General features: G+C 44.0%; 1 protein-coding gene across 1 annotated transcript; it reads left to right on the top strand.

Moving 5' to 3' along the window:
* The first annotated feature begins 1,881 nt into the window (after positions 1 to 1,881).
* Positions 1,882 to 9,610, top strand: LOC113969054 (sulfotransferase 6B1-like). Its single transcript, XM_027686187.1, has 7 exons — positions 1,882 to 2,170; positions 4,269 to 4,408; positions 4,855 to 4,944; positions 6,960 to 7,086; positions 7,509 to 7,603; positions 8,027 to 8,183; positions 9,263 to 9,610. The coding sequence occupies exons 1-7, from the start codon at positions 1,891 to 1,893 to the stop codon at positions 9,391 to 9,393; spliced, it is 1,020 nt and encodes a 339-aa protein (XP_027541988.1). The 5' UTR covers positions 1,882 to 1,890; the 3' UTR covers positions 9,394 to 9,610.
* The last annotated feature ends 5,332 nt before the right edge of the window (positions 9,611 to 14,942 follow it).

Genomic DNA, 14,942 nt, shown 5'->3' with positions numbered 1-14,942 from the left:
TTATCTTTCTTTTTGGTCTTGTTTTTTTGTTACTTATGATTCCTGAAATGATATATTTCCACTGAAGAGGATGCTTACATTGTATTTTTCTCTGCTTGCTTTAAGAAGATGAACAAACCAGAAAAATTATAATAACCCATCTCTTACTTCATGTCTTTTCCCCAATCCATTTTTCAAAACAAGGCTAAGGTAAATCTTTGGCTAAGGTGAATTTTCTCTTTATGTTGTACTGCAAATGCTTCTGACACCAGCATTTCTATCCAAGGCAGATTTTCCTGTAGATAACTGAACAAGTCAGAGTTTTGCCTGGCGACCATATGAGCTGTGCCATATGAGTCAGTCACCTGCTTACCCTGAGACGCTGGCTGCTGGACAGACAGCACTGGGACTGGGACTCCCAGCATCCTCAGGCACCCGGTTCCCCCTAGTCTCTCCAGAGAGAAAGGGCTGCTCTGACCCCTCACCTCTGCAGCTCCTGAGCAGACTGACAGGTGGCTGTGACAGCATCGAGCACCCTGCTCATAAACAGAGATCAGAGTCTAAGGGTTAAAGGACCTGGAGGCACCTGTGTCCCCAGTAGCTCAGGTGACAAGTTGTTAAATTTCATGTTGAGGTCTTATCTGGCTCCCTCAGGATTCAGGTGGCTGGCTCCAAAGACAGGAGAAAAAAAGTGTTAATTTCTTGATGCTCTTTAGTATTGGCAAGGGGGAGGAAATTTTCCTTTGCAACTCAGAGTAAACACATGGACAGAAAACTGAAAACAATAACAAAAACAAAACTGACAGAGAGTATAATGTGTGAACACTGTCTCAAACTTTTATGAGTAAAATAGCACTGTTAGAGAAAATATTTCCAATGAAATGGTCCATTTTGATGGTTCTGCATTTTGAGATAAAAATAATTTTATTCTCTGTGAGTAACTTTAATCGATCTTCCAAGTCTTACAGTTATGCTTTTGATTTAACATCTCCTCATGTTTAATTAAACTTGTGTTTAGATTTACTAAGTAAGTGTCTAACAGCCATTTATGATGAAAGAGACAAGTATGTGATGCAAGGGTTTGATATATGGATAGTGAACAGGACTCATACTATATTCAAGGGCATGAAAAGAAGAGTGAAAGGTCCTCCACAGGGCAATTAAGCCTTTCTATATTGTCTGTCTGTTTGGATGATCTGTGGAGATATCTATTTTTGCACCTCAATACTATTTATCTTCTAAAAAGCTATCAGCTAGAATACAAGTAACAGCCATGTAAAGAACAATTTCACCTAAAGATTAAATTATGGATGTTAGGAGAGAGAAATGGAACTGAAGTAATACAGGTAGAATTTGATTCACATTAATGCAGAACCTAAGTATTGATCTTCATATGAAAGTGACCCTCCTGTAGGATTTGGTGACATAAAAGTCTCAAGTGTGAGTATTTCATCATGAGAATTCTGGCTTAAATAGTACTTGTCCTTAGCTCTGGAGATACTGCCTAAAGTGACGATGTTACAGGGATAGGCTTCAGGACAGAGCCATCATCTGTAAGGAAGCCATGGTGGATGTGTATCCATCAATGTAGTCAATAAGCCAGGTTGAGATTCACTGTCCACATGTCCACTACATGCCACTTGTCCAGTTTGCAAATTGCATTGCATTGCTCAACAGTTAAAAATATTTCAGGGAATACCTTTTATAGGTCTTTCTTTTGTTTCATTTAACATTTTGAATGCTATTAGTTGTTGCCCCAATATATCCTCTTCCTAGTATTGGCTGCAGCAAAGACCCTATGCCTCTATTGTCAGTCTCCAGTCCTGTAATGTCCAAAAGGGTTAACAGAGTACAGAGTTAATCAGTGACTTGTACCTTCAACCCTGAGTGAACATCTGGTCTGATTTGCTAATGTGTTGCATAAAGCTTTCCTGCATTGTGGAAAGACAGTCTGTATTTGTTTTGGAAGAGTTACAGAAGGATACAAACATGACCAGAAATAGTGAAAGAGTCGTTGAATTAATGGAAAAATATTTTTCAGAGAGTGAAAAGATTGCCCCAGAAGACATGCTGTTTTCCTACAGAGATATTTTATTCCCTGTTTCAGTTAGTAGCCCGGAGACTTTGGAAGCTCTGAAATCCTTTGAAACCAGGAGCGATGATGTGATTCTAGTAGGCTATCCTAAATCAGGTGAGTCTTGTTTTTTTGATCAGTAGTCAAACACAAAGTGCTGCAATCTAGAAGTTTGAGCCATCATTTAGCACAGTAGTAATTCCCAAGAAAAGCTTATGGTACCATCAGAGTTCATAGGATCATGAATTGAAGTTGTAAGGCATATCTGGAGGTCAAATAATACAACCTCCTGTTCAAAGCTGGGGATAGAGCTAACCTTCAAAGTTAGGTTTGGTTGTTCAAGGCCTTGTCCAGAAGAGTTTTGAAACATTTGATGGTGGAGCTTCACCACCCGCTGAAATCTTTTGCAGTGCTTTCCTATGACAGTGGTTTTTTTGGGGGGGGTGGGGGGTTGGGATTTAGTTTGTTTGCTTGTTTTTACATCAATGCATTCATACATCCCCTTGTTGTGATAAAGGCACTGTCTTCATTATGACCTCCAGGAGAGGAAGACTGCAGCGAGAGTCCCCCATGACTTTTTTTTAATCTCCACCCGAGCAAACCGAGCCTTTCTATGCATTTCATTTCCTCCAGCTCTCAGTAATTTCATGAAAGTACAATAAGACTTTCTCCATATTCTCAAAATAATTTGTGCTTCAGTGCAGGAACGCACACAGTATTCCAGTGGTGAACTCACCAGTGCTGGGTAAAGCAAGATAATGATATCCCTTGATATTCTGACCACACTGCTAATACATGAAAGTATGCTGTTACCCAACTCTCTGCAAGGACAATACAAGGAATATATCCTGCTAATGAGAGCAGAGGAACTACTGTTTCCACAGTCTTACTGCATTGCAGAATACAGTATTTGGATATTTTCTCTCTCTTTCACTGTGGGCATTTCAGATTCCTTCATTTTTTCCTGTTCAATTTAGAGAAATAAGGTCATTTGCAGAAAAAGAGAAAGTTGATCTTTATCACAACCCCTTTTGTGCAGCCTGTAGAGCTGTACATAGGCAGAAATGGTTTAAATGTGTGAGGGTCCACCTACATACCACACAAGGTGTGGAAAGTTGAAAGGTGTTGAAAGCTGAGATTTGGCTCTGTGAGCCCAGTCCCTCACACACCAGTTTTGTCAGGATGCAGAGGTCAATGCAGCTAAGCTTAGTGCAAAGATGCTGTCAGGAGCTTGATGGTCTGGTGGTTTGGTTGATGACCCTTTCTGCTGCCAGAATGTTCCCAAAGGCAGCACTGTGGAAGGAGAGCAGAAACAGCCAAGGAATGACTTGGTCCTGTGCTGGGACCTCCACTGCTCTTGAGTAATTTCCACAGGGAGTAGTCTGAGGTAACCAAAAAGTGCCAGAGTTGAAAAGAGCAATGGAGGTGTGCTTCTGCTTCTACTGAGGGATGGGATGTGCTTCTGAAGCAAGCAGGGTGGCACTTCACAGTATCTGCTTGACAGCTCTGTCCCTGTTGGCTTTTGTCATACCCTTGTTGATTATTGCCCAATGTCATGATTTAACCTCAGCTGGCAACTCAGCCGCACAGGGGCCACTCGCTCATTCACTCCTGGCGGGACAGGGGAGAGAAACAGAATAGTAAAAGTGAGAGAAGTCATGAATTGAAATACAGACAGTTTAACAGGTCAAACAAGAGCCATGTGTGCAAGCAAAGCAAAATAAGGAATTATCTCTTAGTGGCAGACAGATGTTCAGCCATCTCCAGGGCTCCATCACATGTGACAGTGACTTAGTAAGACAAGTGCCATGACTCTCAAAATTCCCCTTTGGGGGATATTCTTTAGGTCAGTTGGGGTCAGCTGTCCCAGCTGTGTCCCCTTTTAATTTCTTGTGCACTTTCAATCTACTCTCCGGTGGCTCATTATGAGAAGGCCTTGGTGCTGTGTAAGCACTGCCTGGCAATAACTAAAATGCCTCTGTGTTATTAACACTGTTTTCAGCACAAATCCAAAACATAGCCCCATACCAGCTACTATGGGGAAAATTAATTCCATTGCAGCCCAAACCAGCACACATACTTGTTGAAAGGCTAAAGTACAATATAAAACAAGACTGGTTCACATGGAACCAGATTGACAATATATCCTGTCAACCAGGTTTACATGGAAAAGTGCAGTTGAATGAAGGCAATTCTGGTGTCCTTATCCTTTCAGGAACCAACTGGCTTGAACAAATGGTGCAGGAGTTGGCAGATGCCAAATATACAGAAGAGGAAAGAAAAGAGAGAATAAATGCTGAAAAGAAGCTAGAGACATTTCAGCGTCTAGAATTTGGAGATCCTGGAATATACGAGGTAAGCAGAAAATGAAAATATTGGCACTGCTCTACCTACAAGTAGTAATAGCTGAAAGACAATGGCTGATTTCAGAGGTAATGAAGAGCCTAGAGCCTTAATAACAGCTATGTTCTGCACAAGTAGCATGTGCTATTGCCCTTGGTGTCTCAATACAAAGGCGTTCAGACGGCACACAGGGCTGAGAAGCCACAAGGTGTTCCTGCCTTGGAACCAGTGGGTTTGATCAGTAAGACCTTTCTTTTGGGTGTCCTGTCCTCAGGCCTATCTAGTGTGAAATGGTGTTTGGTGGCAGAGGCTGGTAGAAGCCTACACCACCAGTGCATGCATTCCTGTGAGTTTTCCAAGGATAAGATCCTTATTCTCTGAACCCACAATTCCTGAAAAGGCATATCACTGAATAAGCTACTTCTGTCTTGTCACATTTCTCCCTACTTTCTTTAAAGAGGATGAAGAAACTGCCTTCCAGAAGAATTATAGTAACCCATCTGACACCTCATCTCTTGCCTCCATCCATTTTCCAAAGCAAGGCTAAGGTGAGTCTTTGCAGCACACTGCAAAAGCTTTTTCACCTCAAATTAACTTCCCTCTGTGTGAAATGGGTTTTCTGCTTTTTCACCTGGGCTGGTCAATACACAGGCAGATTTCCAAGGTCAAAGGGACAGCTCTGTGAACTAAGACTGTGAAAAAACATCCTCTCCCAGCAGCAGCTTTGCTGACTATCATGGTTTGACCCTGGCCAGATGCCAGGGGCCTATTAAAACCACACCACTACCCTCGCTCCTTCCCCTGCAGCTGGGCAGAGGAGAGAGGAAGAAAAAAAAGCAAAGGAATTTCATAAGTAGAGATAATGATTGAGAGAAGGCAGTGTTAACAGGCAAAACAAACTCAGAGGATAAAACTTAAATTTATTATGAACAGAATAACAGCTAAAGAGTGAGAAATAAAACCATCTTAAACACACTTTCCAACCACCCCTCCTTCCTTCCATGTTCTCCCTTCTCCCCCTGCATCAGTACAGGAAGAGAAGTCTACCCATAGGGCAACAGGTCTTCCAAGTCTGCTGCACCTGTGGGTCACCCTTCCGTGGGCTGCAGGGAGCAGCCTGCTCCACCATGGTCTTCACCACAGACTATGGCGGGGCTAAAGATCTGAGTCCTTCCCCTGTTCCATGGGGTCCTTCCCACGAGAGACAGTCCTTGATGAACCTCTCCAGCGTGAGTCCATCCACCCCTTGGGCAACAGTTCTTTTCATTCTGTTGCCCTGTGGACAACTTCCCCAAGGGGGTTCAGTTCTTCATGGGTTGAGCTCTACCAACATGGGTCTCCCACAGGGGCCACAAGTCCTACTCGGAAAAAACTGCCCTGGCGTGGGCTTCCCTCTCCACAGGCCATAGGTCTCCAGCAGGACTTCGCTCCATTTTGGGCCTCCCACAGGGGGTCACAGCCTCCTTCATGTATCTTCCTGCTCCAGCATGGACTCCTCCATAGGCTGCAGGAGGGTTTCTGCACCCCAATGGTTCTTTATGGGCTGCAGGGGCTTCAGCTCTAAGTCTTTGCCCTGCTTCTGGGGGGGTGGGGGCTTCCCCCCACCCCACAACCCCCAACCCCCCACCCTCTGGCTGCACCGACCTTGGTGACTGCTTGTTCTCCCAGACTGGAATTTCTTATGCCCAACAACCTTCTCTTCCCCTGTTCTTAAATATGTTATCACAGAAGTGCATCTCATTGGCTCAGTCTTGGCCAGCAGCAGGAATTCCCTCCCAGAACTGACTATCATTGGCTTTTCATAGGACAGTGAAAGCTTCTAGTAGCTTCTAACAGAAGCCACCCTGTAGCCCCCCCTGCTACTAAAACCCAGACACAGGTTAAACCCATGACACTGGCTCGAGAGGTTGCTGTTGGTGGGCTTGTCTCTGGGTTGACTGCCCCTTCAAATCTCCTTCAGAAAGGTGCTTCCAGGTTTGTGTCAGACAACTGAGCAAGGCGAGGAGTTACTCTGTTTGTTTTAACTTGCTTCCAAGACCAGAGTACTTTTGGAAAAGCCACCACAGGCTGGGACTAAGATAATCTTAAATGGGAGTTGTTGCAGAGCAAAGCTAGGGAACTTCTACAGCATACTTGTGGCTCTCTTTTTCAGTAGCCCTGAAAGGGCTGAAGGAGGTTTCAGCCAGGTGTGGGTTAGTCTCTTCTCACAAGTAACAAGTGACAGGACAAAAGGAAATGGCCTCAAGTTGCACCAAGGGAGGATTAGATTGGATATTAGAAAAAATTTATTCATGGAAGGTTGTTGAGCATTGGAACTGGCTGCCAGGGAAGTGCTTGAGTCACCATCCCTGGAGGTATGTAAAAGATGTGTACATGTGGCGCTTAGGGACATGGTTTAGTGGTGAACTTGGCAGTGCTTAGTTAATGGTTGGACTCAATGATCTTAGAGGTCTTTTCCAACCTAAATGATTCTGTGATACTATGACTCTATGTGATGTGTTGAGAAGATGGTGTTTTGGTCAGCCATCAAATCATAACTGCATTATGTGTTTTCTTCCTCTAGATCCTTGTATTAGTTCGGAACCCCAAGGACACAGCAGTCTCCTATTACCACTTCTACAACAACCTGCCACTGCTACCATCCTTTGCCTCCTGGGATGAATACTTTGCAGACTTCATGAATGGGAAAGGTACCTTGCCCTGGCATTCCTCCTTACATGAGGGACATACACAGAGACCTGTGCATGGGAATCCTACTCTAACATACCTTGCCAAGGCACTCCCAGAACAGACAGACAGGACCATATTATAGCAGAAACAGGGAGTTCCAGAGAATCAGAGTTTTGCCTTCAACTCAGAACAGAGATCATGAGAAAGCTTTAACTTAACTTTTCCATTCCCACAACAGAGCTTGTGGTTGGTGCTACCAAATGGCCATAGGTGGGGCATTCTGCACTGACCTTAGGAGAAAGAACAGACGTGTTGAGCTGGTCACTACTTCACCATCCCAGTGCCATGCTTAGAGAGCTGTCTTGACTGACTGATTTGATTAAGGGCCAGTTTTGGGTTTTGGGGAGTACTCTACACAGCTATACCTCTTCTTTCTCTGCAGTGGCCTGGGGATCCTACTTTGACCACCTAGTGGAATGGAACAAATACATCGACAATGAGAGGATCATGACAATAAGCTACGAGGAACTCAAAGAGGTGTGACATTTCATCCAGCTCTTCCTTGATGAGTGTAGTATGCAACCCTTCTGATACATATGTGTGTGGGGAAGTAGAAATTCTTGAGTCAAGCCTGTCAGCCCATTTGGAAGGGTGTGCCTTTCTGAGCTACTCTTTTATGTTTGGGGGAGGTCTATGTGGTTTAGAAGGAGGATATTCTTGCCTGTTCATGAAAGGAGTCATATCTACCAGAGGCACAGTTGCTTTGAGGAAAGAAGAAAAAGCCTTGAAGCTGAGGGCAGTATGTGTGGATTTCCTCTCTGTTAGAGCTCTTAGAATTCCTTGGTGACATATGTGGGAGACAACCTCCTCTGCTGCACTTCCCACTGGGTTCTGGCTCCATGCCACAGCCACATCGCCAAATCTTTTGATTTCACCTCTGTGCTATGTGCCTTTGGGCAGGACCAGGTACAGGGGATGAAAAAGATTGCTGCCTTTTTTGGATTCTCCCTCTGTGAGGAAGATTTTTCGAGAATTGCCAAGAAGACCAGTTTCAAAGCTATGAAAGAGAAATCCAATGAAACCCACGGAAAGTTTGGGGATGCCCTCTTCAGGAAGGGTAAGTCTCTGCAAATGGAAAATCTACCTTCTGAAGTATAACTCTAGAAGGAGTTTTGAATATGTTTCCTCACTTAGCCATGAACTCACTGGACTGTGTAAATTCTCTCCTATGGCATCCTGTACAAGTTTCTGCCAGTGATGGGATTTGGGGGCTGTTTGTGAGAAATTTATCAGAGTGCCAGGCTTAGTGTTCTCAGTCATTGCTTCCATGTTGCTCTTTTTTTGTGTAGCCCTGGTTAGTTAGGCAAGTGAGGTGTGGGCCAATGCTGGTGAGGTTATGCCAACAACTATGCACCAAGTCTGCCTGGGCTCTATGGTTACTCTGTGAAGAGGGGTTGTGGTGTGGCCTTTGCCTGTTGGTCAGGTGATAAGGCTGCACATGTCACTTCATAAAAGTCCCCTTTGGGAAGAGGTGTGATAATAGGACAAGAGTCTCTTGAACCTCAAGGGAACGCGTTGCTAACTGCTCTGCTGGCCTCATAGGCATCATAGTGTTACCTATTCAGTGAGAGCTTAATATGTCTCCTCTCAATGAATGTGTCAGTTGTGACCCCAGAGATGGTCCCTCGCAGACCTGGGGCCAGTGTCGGAGCTCTGGCAGCCCACCTGCTCCCCATGACATCAGGAGTCTTTAGTTTCTGAATACTCCAGGTATGGGCTTGCTTTAACCCCTTTTCTTCACCCCTCCTTGGAGGAAGAGGGATTTAGCCACTCTCCTCTCTACCACCTACCACAAAAAACTTCCCTCTTCAGAGGAAGCCATTCATGAATGAGCTTTCCCTTGTGACAAAAGCAGATTCTCCTCTCTTCTCTGTAAAAGATTCATGGAACCACCATGGAAGCCCCTCTGGAGGGGGAGGGTTGGCATGCAGGCAGCCCACCAGCAGTGCTCCCTGTGGTCTGGCTACAGCCTTTGATTCTGATCTTTGCTACCTTGCTTCTCCCAGACAATCAGACTTCTCAGGGGAATAAATCAGATCCTACCTTGTGTAGGCAATGACTCTGTCCTGTTCCTGTGTAGGTATTATTTTCTCTCAGGAGCATCTTCCTTCAGTTTTTTGTACTTGTTTTACACAGGGGTTGTTGGGAACTGGAAAGATCTCTTCTCTAAGGCTCAGAATGAAGAAATGTACCGGAAATTTGAAGATACCCTAGGAGGAACAAAGATGGCAGCAAAGATAAAATATGATGTGTACTGCAAGACCTGAAAATAAGCAGATGAGTAGCATGACAGCAAGTCATGTTCCAAAGATGTTTCTCCAAACGTGGATAGTCCCCCTTTTTCCTTCCTGTGAGAGAAGAGAAAAATCCCTTTAAGAACTATCTGGTATCTCCAAGAATTTGGGTGGTAATTCTTAGGTGGGTCCTGGGTCTAGGGCATGTGCTTTGCTTGGTGTAACCAAATAAAATGTGTGTATACCTCAAGTGAATGCCTGGAGTTCTTCCAGGAGGGATATGGTGCACAAACATCATAGCACTAGTCTAGTGGCCTCCCTGTGTCTGCTTCATGGCCTGAAATGGTGAACAAGGCCCCTGCAGTGCTCAGTGGCGAGGCAGAGGGACCAACACAGAGTCTCTCCTTCTGACACACAGTGGACTTTACATAGATATATGGTGTGGATATAAACCCACAAATGTCTGTGTACAGGGAGAACATGATAGTCTGGTTTTAGATCTGACACGGCCACCATGGTGTTGACAGGTCAGAAAAGCCTTTGACACTTTGGCAAACTCCACACATTGATGAAGGGTGGGACTTCTTGAGCTCTTACAGTCATGAACGAACAGCTATATGTTTTCTGAAGTGTTTTGTTCCCATTGGCCTCTCTGGGAAAGTAGGTGGCAAGTAGGAAGGACCATGACATTCAAACGAGAGGATCAGGGGAAAGAAGCCCCTTGATGATCCTGTAACTAAATTAGCGTGAAGTGGCTTTATTCAACAATAAATACATTTATACTACATAGTTATGTTTTCCACACCCTCCTTGCTCATGTCAGTGTCCTTGCTTACATCTATGCAAAACTTGCTGCATGACCTCTTGTCACAACCATTCTTTTGGGAAACCAGAAAAACTAAGGAAATGTCTGTCTGGCAGAGGGAATTTAGTTCCTTGGAAGAGGGATTTCTCTGACATATTCCCAGACAGATCTATCTGCCGGACACTTACACTGAACTAAGATTAAAAACGGAGCAATCAGCAACCAAAAATATAATTTAAAAAATTGGAAAATTGTTAAGTCCCTGTCCAAGTGGTCCTCAGGACTGCCCCCACCATGCCCATGACCCAGGATCCCATATCAGCCCCTGGGGCTGTCATCCCCTGCTCCAGTGATGCCTCAGCAGAATCAGACTTCAGCTCCCCACAGTCTGTGCTGTCTGGCCACCAGCCTTGCCAAGCTGAACCCATCCACAGACCTGCATGCCAGCCAATCCTCAGCCCATCACTTTTCCCAGGAAAGTGTTTGATGCCTGTGGCTGAGGCTTGTTACCCTGGTGCTCCCGGCTGCCCTGCACCCACCTGGAGGATGTGATGGGCACTAAGTGCTGGGTGTCAGAGACTGAAATGGTTAATGATTTATGCATTCCAGGAGTTTGCAGGCTTTTGACTTTTGCATTATACCTCAGATGGACAGTTGGGCCTGCCCCTCCCTCCAGTGAAGAGCCGAGCTTGCAGGCTTTTGACTTTTGCCTTACACCTCTGATGGGCAATTCGGCCCCCCCCACCCCCCCCCCGCCAATCTTGAAAGGCGGGAACCAGGCCAGACTCAAAAAACTCTGCACAGGCCCAGGGAGAGGTTAGAGGCTCTAGACATGGCCCGTGACACTAACCATGGATATAACAACTCATAACTTCTTGGAGTGTGAGGGCTTCCCTCCTTCACCCCCAGCAGATCAAGACCACCACTTCAACTGACGGACATGGAAGCGGCAACTACCAAGTGTCATCGCTGGACCCTGTGGGCGGTGACTATATGCACCTTTCCACTCTCATATTTTCTTTCCCTTACTCTCCCTTACCCTTATCCTGTCTTTCCTTTCTCTCCCTTATGCATTTTCCCACCCCGAAGTTATCCTTATGCCATATTGCTATAAATGATGTAGATGACAACACCCAAAATGCTAGCATGCCTGTTGATACAAAATTGTTGAAATAAACCTTACCAATATATGTTTTCAGACACTGATTATTCAGTGTCGTTTCACTCTAATCCACCCCAAGGGAATTACTGATAAAAACCTGAGTTACCCCCCCTCCCCTTTTCCTAGGGCGGGTTGTAACACTGGGCCCTGCCTCATGCCTCCCTGGCAGGAATAATGAGAAGTGCTGTAGATTCATCTTTGATGGGCCACTCACAACCTGCTTCCCAGTCAGATTTTCTAAATGTCTGTGCAAGAGCTGCCCATGTGAAATTGCTTTGCTTGGAGAGGTATGTTTGTTTGAACCTGACGATTCTGGGTTTGTAGGTTTTCATTTCCAGAAGAGAAGGACTTCATCTTACTCTGGACTTCCGTGGATAAAAAGAGACAAGCCACCATGACCCATAATTTTGGAATTAATAATATTTTGACCTGTTACTTATTACAGGTCCTTTGCTGTTTACTACACGGTGATATCAAAAGCAGTGTGCAATCTCAATGTCTGCAAGGAGCTGGACAAGGAGTCGGACAAGGAGTCGAACAAAGGAACAAGACTGACAAAAATGGGAAACCATCACTGAAATATTCAAAAGGCTTTTACTAAAATGAAAAGGGGACATCTCAAGATCTATTGGGTTTTTTCCCTGTGTCCTGGTTAGAACGGCTGGGACCAATTCATCCCTGGATGGGTGTAACCCAAAACTGTGTATTCTATAGCCTCCATGCCATTTCCCAAAAACTGCTGTCAGTAGAGGCCTGCAAGGTGGGAAGATGTTCCTGTACCCTTTTATGGAATTCCCCGCTCTGATACCCTTATATGGAAGAGGGTCTGAGCATCCACATGCCCTTTTATGGAATTCCCTACTCTGAGGGAGGGACTGAGCACTCCCGCCTGAACTGGAGAGTATATAACTGGGAGTTTCAGAGCCTTGGGACTCTCTCTCGTGGGACCCAGAGGAAGACAGCAGACCACCGCTGCTCCCAACCAGGCTGAGACCACCACCCTCAACTGGACTGCAATCACCACCTCTGACCAGACTGCAGCAGCTCTCCCACCAGCAGGTTTATCCCCTCTCCCTTTGCTTTGGACTCGGGGGGTGGGCCAAGGTACACCACTTTTGTTCATACCCCAGGGTGCTGGGTTTGTACATTTGGGTTTTGTGGGTTAAAACCAATTGTCTGTCTGTATAATTGTACTTATTGCATTATTTTAATAAATTGTTATTCTGACTTATAAATCTCTCTTTTGAATTGAGTTCATTTTGCCTTGCTGGTTAACTTTTAAACCAGCACACCCTGCAAAGACATTTTGCAGCCTAAGGGACCTTAGCAGCCCAGAAACTTTGGAAGCTCTGAAATCCTTTTAAACCAGGAGTGATGATGTGATTCTCACCAGCTTTCCTAAAATAGATCTTTCTTACTTGATGAAGTGTCCACTGCTGCAGTCCAGAAGTGTGTAACTGCACATGACAGAGCAATAATGCCCACGACAGGTTAATGGTGACTTCAGACTGCTGCGAAGGCACAGGATCAGGAGTTGTTCCATGAAGGAGGGCAGAAGGACTTGTGTTTCCATAGACTTCCTCTTGCAGGATGTAGGTCTTTCCTGGGTGCTGGCTGGAGGTACAGGCACACCTGCCACCCAGACTCTTGGACACTTTTCCTCTCCCTTCCGATGCCTTTCAATCTCAGCATTTGGGATTACTGGTTACCTTTGTGTTTTCTCCCAGTCCCTTTGAGAAAAAACTTAACAGGTCATTTGAAGAAAAAATAAAAAAGAGGAGTTTATGTTTGATCTGCATTACATCCACTTAATGCTCAATTTGAAATTTTTTTTCTCACACAGGAAAGGTATAAAATTGTGAGATCTTATGTAAATATCAAAAGTGTTTTAAAGATAATTTGATGTCTGAGTTGTAACATCTCAAAGTTTCAACCAATCTTAAAAGAACTGTGTTAGAAAATGCTTTATGTGATTCATTTTAAATGTAACATGGCCAGCATTCAAGTCACTTAATTGATGTGATGGTGAATGATGACTAAGCTTAGAGAGATGCAGCCTAACTTTTAGCTCAAATGAGGGAAAGGATTTCTGGCTTCTAAACCAACATTTTTCACAGAAATTATTGCAATATGACTTGGAGAGATGAGTTCAGACTCTCCTGATTGTTAAAAGGCCAAAACTAGTTTTGGTTATTAGGAGATAATGTTTGCAAAGAAATACCTCTGAAAAGCAGTAAAAGCTTTGGATGGGAGTTGAATTCTTTTAGCCTGTGAAGACTGTCACTTTTAACTGATTCCTCCAATTTCTAAAAGATTTTCTTTTCAGAAATTGATAAATTATACTTTCTTTTGACTAAGTTGTCATTCCAGGCTGCTATCCATTTGTTTCTAGGCATATAGTAATCAGTCTTTTCTGATTTGTGAGATTTTCTAGTTTCTCAGCTGGTGTTACCCAACGTACTTAAAGGATTTCCTTCTTCTGACCTCTCAGCCTATTTGTGCTTCTGGGTGTACGTGCTGGAAACCTTGACTATAATAAAAGTCCCATCCTAAGACAGACAATTTTTAATATTTTTCCTTACTTGTTTTTTTTAGTTTCATTTATAGTTCATGGAACTATCTGTTTCTAGTAAAATGTTTATTTTGTATTTGCTTCCAATCCCATTAAAGAGAAGGGAAAAAATATCTTCCAGAAGATTGATATCAACCTCATGTCCTGCCCCATTTGTACCTTTTCAAACCAAGGCTAAGGGGAATCTTTTTGCTTTAATCTGAAACTAGTTCTTTATAGCATTTTCATACAGATTAGTTTTCAATTTCCTGTGTGTCTTTTCTGAGTCTGTATGTAGGCTTTAGAGTGGTAATGATACATTTCTGAGTATGAATTGATAATTGCTGTTTATAAGGATTAGGGACACACATTCTCTTTAGGTATGGCACCATAGGTTATTGTTGCCTTCACTCATATCTGCCAAAGACAAATGTTCCCTCAAATTTCCTGGGGGAGCTGCTCCCTGGCCTTTTTCATCCCAAATAATCCAGACTAGGATATCTTTAAGCTAACTGTGAAAGGATCTTGAGTTGTCCATAGCTTAGAGTTAAGCCTAACTAGACTGTTTCTTTACAGCGTACACACCATAATCGCCTAGAGGGCTACAAACTTCTAAAGGCTACATTTACCTTTAGCTAAACTAGGGCAATCAATATTTAAGATACAGAAACTCAGTTTCAACTGAGTGAGAACATAATAATATAACAGACCTTTTTACTCACAGTTCTTTGTCTCAGTCCAGCAACATTTTGTGGCATTTTGGGTTGCATCAGGCCCCACACAGGCTGAATATTCCTGAAAAATTTGAGCTCATGGCTTCCCCAAAGGCTAGGCTTACTTCCCACTTCTGACTGCAGTTGTCTGCTCTTTCTTTTGCATGAGCTCTTGTGTTTGTCTGACGCCTCCAGCTTTTTGAAGCAGCATGAAATATACACTTTCAGTGGCAATAAGCTGTCAGATTGCCCCAGATGTCTTGCACAACCTCACCCTTGGTCCCTCTGGGTCACTAAGAAAGAAATTTTTCTGTTGCTTCGGAGACTTGGATCTGTTATTTTCTGCTTCTT

Source organism: Neopelma chrysocephalum, unplaced genomic scaffold (genome assembly GCF_003984885.1).
Source record: "Neopelma chrysocephalum unplaced genomic scaffold, ASM398488v2 Primary Assembly neopelma1_23, whole genome shotgun sequence".
In the NCBI taxonomy this organism is placed as follows: Eukaryota; Metazoa; Chordata; class Aves; order Passeriformes; family Pipridae; genus Neopelma; species Neopelma chrysocephalum.
The sequence above is the reverse complement of the archived record's forward strand: the minus strand, read 5'-3'. Positions and strand labels throughout refer to the sequence as shown.